At 40.9% G+C, this 10,000-nt stretch overlaps 2 protein-coding genes across 2 annotated transcripts in view; both read left to right on the top strand.

Annotated features, from left to right (window-relative positions):
* LOC138007724 (USP6 N-terminal-like protein) overlaps positions 1-7,820 on the top strand; it is a 25,402-nt gene extending 17,582 nt beyond the window's left edge. Inside the window, exons 10-15 of the mRNA XM_068854785.1 lie at positions 571-625; positions 1,034-1,128; positions 1,342-1,407; positions 2,463-2,562; positions 3,146-3,936; positions 6,707-7,820. Of these exons, the coding sequence (XP_068710886.1) occupies positions 571-625; positions 1,034-1,128; positions 1,342-1,407; positions 2,463-2,562; positions 3,146-3,936; positions 6,707-6,844 (1,245 nt within the window). The 3' untranslated portion in view covers positions 6,845-7,820. The remainder of the gene's footprint in view (positions 1-570; positions 626-1,033; positions 1,129-1,341; positions 1,408-2,462; positions 2,563-3,145; positions 3,937-6,706) is intronic.
* A 937-nt stretch (positions 7,821-8,757) lies between these two features.
* LOC138007725 (acyloxyacyl hydrolase-like) overlaps positions 8,758-10,000 on the top strand; it is an 8,589-nt gene continuing 7,346 nt past the window's right edge. The window contains exon 1 of the mRNA XM_068854786.1: positions 8,758-10,000. This exon is cut by the window's right edge and continues 299 nt beyond it. Within this exon, the coding sequence (XP_068710887.1) occupies positions 9,525-10,000 (476 nt within the window). The 5' untranslated portion in view covers positions 8,758-9,524.

The following is a 10,000-nucleotide window of genomic DNA, read 5'->3' as shown; positions in this document are numbered from 1 at the left end:
ACAATAGTTTGTAATAATTTTTTGACGTGTCATTTGTCTAAACTGGCTCACTTTTGGCGATTTTTTATGCAGCTGAGTAACCATACATTTGACCTCAACATGCAGGAAATGCTTCTGCTGGGATAACAAAATTTAAGACTTGGTGTTGAGGGTCCACCTTAGCAGGCTTTTTCCTCATAGTACACTGATCCAAGGTTTAAGAAAGAAAAAAAGACGTACTGCACAACCGTTTTCTCGATAATACCGTCTTGATAAGAATCTTGAGATTTGAAATTTACCCAAAGATTTGAAAGTTGCCTATACGTGAAAGATTTGATCAGAAATGCTCATTTATGCATTCTCCTAAACGGTTTTTTTTTTTGCAAAACAGTGCGATTTTTGTAACACTCGGTATTGTAACTGGTCTTTACAACTTACACATGTACAGTGTACATGTATTATTAAAATTTTAAGTAGCCAGCTCAGAAAAGAAAGAAGTCAGCCGTTTATGAGAAACTTGAATGCCCAATTTCATGTGTGCGTGTTTAGTCCAAAGACCTATGCATAATAATTATAATCTATTTCTTTTAGGATGCTTTTTGGGCCTTGTCAGCTCTTCTCACTGACAAGAAGCATGCAATGCATGGTAAGTGCATGTACCTACTCTAGACAGAGGCAGTTCAAGATGGATAATGGAAGTTAAATAGGCTTTACGACCTTGTTTCGATTAACATTTACCATATACTCTTAAGTAGATGTTAACCCCCAGGTAGCCTTTTATTTGATGAGGCAGAACTGACTTGTTGTTTCGAGGGAAGGGATAGCGTTGTGGATGTGTTGGGACCACCCTAATCCTCCAAAAGACGCTTAGTCTCTAAGCGAGGCTGAGCAGGGCTTACGCCTTCACGGTTTGAAATACCATCTCCTCGCAGGTTGTTCTGTTCACAGAAAGTCAAGTGTTATTCACGTACTAATGTGACTCATTTGACAAAGCAGAACTGGCACTTCTTGTTTCATGTACTAATTTGATCTTGCTACGATATTATCTTCACAGGTTTTTTTGTTCCTGGTTTTCCAAAGCTGCTAAGATTTCAAGAACATCACGATAGGATTTTAAAGAAACTTTTGTCAAGACTTTTTAAGAATTTAGTAAGTGTTTGATATAAAAGGATTAAGTTAACTTTATTTTTATCGCAGTAAATCAGGGGCTTCATTAGTTGCCTCCTGGCGTGAAAAAAGGTGAGGTTAAACTGGACTCAAAGTAATGATCGCGCAAGTGCCATGCACTGGTGTAGAGTTGACTATTTCTCGTTCGGATGCAGTTCACTAGTATCTTATTATTATTATTTTTCATTTACTTAGGAAAAAGAAGGATGCCATTCAAGTCTTTACACTCTTAAGTGGTTTATGCAGTGTTTCCTCGACCGAGTACGTAGTCTTTGTTACTTTTGTTGATTTGGTTCATCCAGGAAGAAGAAAGGGAAGGGTAACCCATTCGCACCTCAAACGCCCTAGGACGCCCCCCCTCCCTTATCCCTTATCCCCCCCGCGGGGGGAAGAGTTGACTATTTCTCGTGCGAGGGACGGGCGAAACGACAACGGAGAACTCAGGCAGGATCTCCTTAAGACAGGCCAAATACAAAACATAGGAGGAGACTAGTCGGCTATTGTTGGAGTTTAATTTGAGACCCGAGTAGAAATCTATTTGTCTCAAGGAGGAGCCCATCAGATGGAAACTGTATCTTTTATACTACGTAGGCCTCGGAATCAACCCTCTCTTGAATTAAGTTACTAACTTAAAAAACCTCTCGTGGGGGTTTCGAGATCAAAAGCCCAATCAAAACAGAGCTATGAGAGTGCTATTGTTTTACGTCATATAACCCAAAAAACACGCATCACGTTGGAACGTTTTTTTTCTTGGCGTTTCTCCGTGGAAGTAGGGGGCTTAAGCAAGCGCGTTTTTGAGACACGGACGGCAACCCGAAGTAAGCTGTTTTCCCTTTTAACTTGTCTTCACACAACCACATTTATATTGCTAAGTATCTTTTCTCCATTAGAGATGATTAGTATAAAAATCTGGGAGACATCACTGTCCCGGCTCACGAAATGTTCTTTTCCGGTTGCCGTCCGCGTCTCAAAAACACGCGTGCTTAAGCTCCCTCATATGACAATTTTCGCGGGAAAAACCGTTCTAAAATTAGATATACTCGGGAAAAGGTTGACTCAAGGAATAAGTGCCGATAGAGGCTCCATTTGATGGGCTCCTATCTCTAGATCAGGATGCGCATCCAGCCCATTATCCAACATAATGCTTCAGTGAACAATCCTCTTAAAAAGGTAATTTGCCCCGTAAATGAAACACAGGTTGTTCAGGCTAACGTCCTCGCGCGAGGATTACTTTGTGAGAATTCGTATACTGCTTGCGTAGCGTGGCACGTGACGTGTGATAATTGTGAGAGTTCGAATCCTTTTGTGTCCTGCAGACACCATTTACCCTGACGCTAAGATTGTGGGACATTTTCATGCTGGAAGGAGACCGATTGCTGACTGCGATGGCTTATAACATCATGAAAATGCATCGAAGTGAGTGTTTTAATCAACCTCGACTCCTTACAGTAACCATGTAGCTATCGTTCGGTTGTTCTGTAGCGGAGAAAGATAACAGCACGGTTTGAATACCCTGCGAACAGTCAACAGAGCCTTTCTTAAACCTAAAGGCAGTGTTAAAGAATGACTTTTATGAGTTAAAACTCAGTACATGTAGCATTTTCATTAATGGCTCTTAAGCCATACGAAAAGAAAACTGTACTTTTTGCGCTTATACAGCGATTGGTCATTCATTTGCAGATTTGTTAAGCCTTAACCAAAGAGGTTCTTTGGTCCAAGCACAAAAGCACATAATTAAATTAGCCGATTATCACTAAAAACGAATTGGTGCATTCAGCAAAGCGTAGGAAAACGTGCTAGAGTTAATCACAACGAGGTTGACTTTTGCCCCTGATTAGTTGATTGGCAATGTAATGCGTAATTGTCAGCCAACCGCCAACCGTATCTGAAGAAATAAGGAATAGCACATTTACTTCCGGCTGGAAAGAGCCTTTTTGGCTTCCACTATCGCACTAGACCAGTCAAATGCTAACTATTGCGTTTTTACGTTCCACTTTAGAAATTTTTGTCAAAATGGGGCTGGAAGAAGTTGTCCAGTTTCTTCAAGAAAAGATGCATGCCTACCCGTACGATGACGATGAAGTTATAGACATGCTCCAAGCCACCATGTTCGAGTTAAAACGTTTGGGACTAGACACACCGCCAGCGCCTTCCAAGGAGGAATTCCCATCCCTTCCACCCGGTGCATCGCTTAAACGAGGCGTCTTTCAAACTGCATCTGCGCGTGCAAGGAAAAATAAGGAAAAAGACAAAATTATCCACGTTCCTATGGATAGACCGCCGTCTCCTGCTTCTCCGGAAATTTCTCCACTTCGTGGGGTCCCGACTAACTTGTCTCATTCCCCTCATATCAATCGAAGCGTGACCTCAGTGTCGACATTCGCTGAAACCCCGACGGAACACCGAAGTCAGGCTTCGGTTTCTACGATAATCGAAATTCAACGCCATCCTCCTCACGGGTTGCGAAGTCCGCCGAGATACCGAGAGGACCCGAGTAGGCGCATTGTACAAGATGACGCGCGTTGGTTGGACCATCGGAAGAGTGACGGACATAGCGTGGATGTTTTACGATATCAGTCCCCGGACAACAAAACGATGTTCCGATCCGAAACTGTTCTTTCGTCGACGGATGGCTCTGTTGACGGTAGCGTTCGGCGGAAACCAGTCACCGACAGTGCGTACAATACAATGACGACATTTCGACCGATCAACGGAGACGTGGATGCGCTTGTGATGGCTTCTAAGCCTGGCGGCTCGCCGATTTGGAAACATCACACGAACGATCATCAGGTCACTTTAACTTTTGTTTAATGATGTACAGAGAAAGATAAAAGTGAAAAACGGCAGTTTTAGCGCGCTTAACTGGAAAATTGTGGGAAATGCCAACGGGATCCTCCCATACCCTCCCCCCAAAAATGTAGATAGAGTATTTCAGGCTCCAAGAAGGTGAAGTTGCATTCTCTTCCATGTCGTTTGACTGGATTAGGCCAGCACAATTGAATTTGGGAATTCTACATAACCCGAAGACCGTCGAGTACGAATCACAGGCTTAAAGGCTGGAACCATATTCAGTAAGACTGTTGGTAGCGCTTCACTTTTGCTGCGGTGTTTAAATGTAATTATTGTTTATAGCAGTTCTTAATTATTGTATTAAAATTACTTTCTGCTTTATTAATACAATAGTAATGGAGTAACGGGAAAACGTAGTATTCTCAAATTATCTTACGGCTAAAGAGAGGTTTTCAATTTAGAGAGTACATTTTCGTACTGGTTTGGTTTCGAAGTGCTAGACGAAGTGATTAGCTTAAAAGGCTGGCGCCAAGTTTTCATCAATTTGTAATTCGAAGCCAAAGCTACGCTAATTGTGATTGCCTCGCCTTTTTCCCGCGCTTAATGTCGTCTGCACAGATTTGCCTTGCGTCATGATTGGCTCTTTTCATTGTCTGCGTTAACTTGTGATTGACCGAAGGAATTTCGGTTTCGTGTCCATGATTGAAAACCGCTCTATAGCACAAGGCACCGTTATGTAGAGTCATCAAAACATACGAATACAGGCTGGTAATTTTAATGATTTCATATAACTCTGTTTAATAACCTAAAAATGATCATAACTATTTTAACACAAATTTTATCGTAGAGATTGAGAATATCATGCAGGATGCATTTTCTTCCTTTTAAAAGGTAGTGCCATGAAAGGATAGCGATTTATACGATCGGGACTACAGATTTAGATTGGGAAATTTATCATTATAATTATACATTGTAAGAATGGATTATGGTTTGCTTTCGTTGATTGCTTTGCAGTATTTTTATCGCGAGGTTTCACTTATGCCTCTAATCGGGAATGTTCAACGTTCAAAAAGAACACTTGCCGAACTGTAAATAAGTCATTGAAGTTTTCCAAAATTCGTATTTTAATTTACCCTATGTGATTGTACACTGCAAGGAAACTTTTATTTTCCATATTTATTTACAATTCCTCTGAGACACTCAGCTTGCAATTTCTAAGACCTCGTTGCATTAAATAATAACGAACTAGTAGTCGAACGGCTAAAATTGTCGATGCTAATCAGATCCTGTGATTTGACTTTGTGTACTCTTCTTTTTAAATAGCATCAAGTCTTTATTTTTTTACAATACAACGCAGGCAATTTAATGTTTTTATACAATGTTGAATTTTTAGTTGAACAGAGGAGGTGAGAACTACGCAATATTAAATAGACAATACGGAATGCTTCTCGACTTTTGATCTGTGTTAGTACCAATGTTTGTTTTTTTGCATTTACTTCTTAAATGTGACATCCCAGTTTTCTTGCGATTGAGGGGTGTTTGTTCAATATATCTGAAGTTATACTGTGATCATCATGGGTACGCCTTATTGCCCTAATATATATATAATTTTCACATATTCATAATATATTCCATAGAAAGCCGTCTTTCTTTTCTTTTGTGATGCAACAAAGGAACACGATTTTACCGATATTTCCTTAAAGAGTACTGAATCATTGGCTCGAAAACTTAAAGTAATTAATTTGATCGAAGGGTTGGTACAACCCACAAACGCTAATTTTCCCCGTTTTACAACCTCACCCTTCAGACGACAGGTAATTAGTGAGGTAGAGTCTTATAACGTTACTTTCAAATGCTGAATTCAATCCCAACGCTGCAATATAAACTAATCGCATTTTAAAGCATTTCTGGTCTCTGACATATCCTTCACCAACAACGAAGGAAAGTGTCTAGTTTGCGTGTTCTTGTCAGTACCTTTGCTATCTGCACTTCTGGTTTTCTACTAGCCTGTCCTTTAAAAGTGAGATTATCTAAACTGTCTTTGTGCGTATTTTTTTTTTTCTGCTTAATGAATTGATGTAAGGCACTTGCTGGGAAGCTCTTAGCGGCCACAGAAGCTAACCGCGAACACCTGCACCATTTTTTTTTCTTTCCATACTGTCTTGGCTAAAGTAGCTATATGAATACTCAACTTCTATTTTGGAGACAATTTCTGCACTTTAGGACCTTTTGAGGTTTCTTGACAGACTCGACGACGCATGCTCAGTGGCACTCGTTGCACGCCTCTTCACCTGGGGGCTCAAATAACCACTGGACCACGCTAGGAGACAAGGCAAGTGTACTACATCACGCACGTTCACTTAACCCTCTCTCGTAGCACAGGGTCTTAGCTCTTTAAACGAGTAACCAATTTTACTAACAGCCAGCGAGTTTCATTGGTTAGTCGCTTTTCATGTCATTTCGAATTTTCTTTGAGATTATACGCGCGCTTATGGCAGACTTGAGTGATGTAAAGTAAAGTTCGGCAGACACTCGAGATCACACCGATTTAATTTTCCTCGTTTCAGTCGTTGGCTGGCTTTACATTTATGATTAGTTTTCCGTATTTTACCGCCGTTTCCTCCTTTGTCGTTACATGACAAAGTTGTTCAGTTTTCTCTTTTATCGGGACGAACTGATTTAATAGTTTTAAGTAATATAACAAAGTTAAGGGTGTTCTTTTATGATTTTTTCACGAGCTCTATTTTTTTTCTCCCTTTTCTTTTTTCAGAATTCCAGTCGGCGGAGTCTGCGCACTAGCGGCACCGGAAGTCAATCGAGTATAAGCAGCGTGAACAGTCAATTCAGTTTGCAAAATGTCACGTGGGAAGCGTCCAAGACCAATCTTTTCGGTATCACAGAGCTGTGAAGCGCGTACTGAGCTCCCAACTCGTGACCAAACGGATATATTGAGAGTGCGATTGAAGGCTTCCGGTGGAAATCTTTTATTTTTAATAATCAGGAAGTCAATTCCATTTGAAACCTGAAGCTCCGAAGACAACATGGAAATCGCGCATCCTAAGATCCCCCCCAAATCTCGGAAAATGAAACATTTTGAAATGAAGGGCGGCAACGAATAGGGATGCCTTCGTCTTATCAGTATTCCTGGATGCTCTTTGTTTGCATTGACTAGTCTGATCTTTTAAGTGTTATACCCAGGGCACCAGAAAGCGCTGTCCAGGAATTACAGAAGGCAACAGACAAGTGATCCCCGTTCGTCGCTGAAAAAAAGCCAGCGCTGAAGCTTTTTTTCATGTTGGTCATTTTTCCTACCGTTCGATGCAATGCGGGTGATTATCCTTTTGGAGGTCACGAAAGACCTTCTTCCCTTCCCCTTCCCTGGTAAAAGGCCTGATACTTAGATAATGGGATTAATAATTATTTATTAAAACTTTTGCAGAGATTTCGCCGAGTCTGAACGTAAAATGTCTAGTATCTTGCAGACAAAAGTACTTTGTTGTTAAAACACTTTGCAGAGTTGACAATTTTATTCATTGGCGTTCACCTTTTTAATCTCGCCGCTTTTTAATGCAGCTCAGTCTTAGCCTCTTTTGTCAGTTGTATTTTTAACTCGGTTATTATAGTCACAGTTATTCTAATTTTGATTTCTATAAGATTATTTTGTATTGATTGTGAAGAAGTTGCCTAAAATATGGTTTATTCGCTGGACAGATGTCTGTCACAAGATGCAATTATCCGCTCCTGAAATCTTGTGACCTTTTTGTATTTCAACCTTGTGTTATTTAAAGCTCACCTGACATAACAAGTAAACGTTGTACACTTTTAATACCCCCTCATTCCCTTTCTTTTGTAGTGAGTGTGTTGAAATTGCTTAAAATGAATTGTTCTTGAAAAACAAATTGTTGGGGACTTCTCCGGACTCGAGTTACCTTCATTGAGCTGGGGTTAGCCTGCTCGCCCCTAGCCCCTCCTACGAACACACTCTAGGAGACACCCCTTCCCCTCGCGTGACCAAGCCTAAGAGTGTCTGCGTGGGAGGGTAGCTCGCCCCACGAAGAGAGAGAGCCTGTTTGCGGGCTAAATTGGAGTACATATTCAAAGATACTCGAGTTTCAGACTTTCTGACCCTTCAATACGTTTGTCTACAAAATTTGCACCTCAAAGAACAGTAACGTTAAGTTGCAGAGGGAGAGAATCCAAAAGTGCCAACGCATCTCTGACACGAAATTCTTAGATCCTTGACACGAGTGCTTTATGTCTTCTTTTATTGCGAAACTCGTTGACGTCACTATACCGAAGAGAAAGAGACAATATCGTACTAGTTACAGTATCGATCCAAAAAACGGTATCGGTCCATCTTGTTGTACGATTTATAAACGAAATGCTGCGTTTTCCTATACTTTAGCTGTTGATAGATTATAAAATGCTGTAATGTTTGACTGCGTTTTTCACATTGCTTGTCCGAGTCGACAGTACTTGGCAATAGGTCAAGGCGTTGTTTAGAAAGGTTTCCTGGAAAAGTAATATTAGGGACGGAGGATCGGGGATCGTGGACTAATAATATGATAATGATAACAACAATAAGAAGAAGGAGAACAATCGGGATGAGAAATGCATTCTCATTGATGTGGATATACCCTCTGATAAGTCCAGTCCCTCTTATGAGTCCATCAGATTTTCAGAAAGATAGAAATCACCACAGGTGAAGACAACGAAAATTCGATCTCGTAAACAGCCAGTGAAGACCAAGTTTTCTTGTACACAAAATTATACTTCTTGGTATTCGTGGTTATTTCCCCTCGTTCATCATATTTTTTTTTTGGTTTTTTAAAGAGTGGTTATAAACAGTCTTCGGCTGCCCACGGTGGCACTTCAAGTAGCTCGAGTAGGTCACCAGTTGGTGACTACAGCCGGCTGAGGAATTATCAACAGGAAAATGAAGAGGCACTTCAAAAGGGCCATTCACATTAGCAAGGGACGGTCAATTTAACACCGGGGTTTGCCTGCAAAATGTGTTGTGATGTATTGTCACGTTATGTGGAAATTTACTCCCTTTTTGATGCAGTCTCTGGAAACAATGTGGTGTATTCCATACTTGTACTTGTTCTTGTTTTATTAGAAAAAGCTGTAGTTTGGCTTGTCATCATACTCGATCCTTGATCATGGATCCTTAATCCTGGATCCTGATTTTCCAGAAAACTGCATACAAAAGAAAACCGCAAAGGATGTGTTATCACGTGTCAGAGCGTTTGTAAAAACGTCAAAACCGGAATGAAAACAAGGGAAAAGTCTTGCAGTGATGGTCAGAACTCTTTAGAGGAACCCCTGACATATTTCTCTTCGTAGGGTCTCGATTCGTTTCGGCAAAGATGACTGATGACCTGATCTGATCATGTAGGACCATGAAGCGTGGAACGCCTTTCGATTTTTGCACAGTCACCGTACATCCGGTGTTCCACTTTCATTCTTTCGAGAAGGTGATTCAGATATTCGTAAACAATGATTTAATCTTTGTCTTGTGATTCTACTTTGACTTTGCCAACTAAATTTAAACCGCCTGGTAAACGGCCTGGTCTAAAAGCAGCGAAATGGCGTTCGTTGTAAACGTTTGCCTGTTTGTGGTGGTCATTCTCTTATGCTTGTGTTGGACTCCAAGTCGTACAGATGCTGTAGGGAGAAGTTCCTTCGGCCTACCAAAAGGAGTCAATGGTGGTTACGGTTGCCTTGTCTGTACTGCAGTGGTTGCTCTTACCGAACAGATAAGCGACGTTCACAACGAAACGTTCGTCAAAGCATACGGCAAGCTTTGCGAGTTTCTTCCCGTTCTCTACAGAAATGCTTGTGTTGCATTGGGAGATTTCTATATACCACTGGTTATTGACCTATTAACAGAGAAATTGTCAGCGGATGTCATTTGCAATGCACTTTCTCTTTGTTATCAAGAGAAAGGGCAACCATATTGTCATGCTTTTCCTTCAAGAAGACATTTCCGAGGCGACGTTTTACAACCCAAAAAGAAGGTGTTCTCGAAACTGTTCGACGAAAACGAGAGTTTTTATGGATC

The sequence above is a fragment of the Montipora foliosa genome, chromosome 6 (assembly GCF_036669935.1).
Source record: "Montipora foliosa isolate CH-2021 chromosome 6, ASM3666993v2, whole genome shotgun sequence".
Classification (NCBI taxonomy): domain Eukaryota; kingdom Metazoa; phylum Cnidaria; class Anthozoa; order Scleractinia; family Acroporidae; genus Montipora; species Montipora foliosa.
The sequence above is the reverse complement of the archived record's forward strand: the minus strand, read 5'-3'. Positions and strand labels throughout refer to the sequence as shown.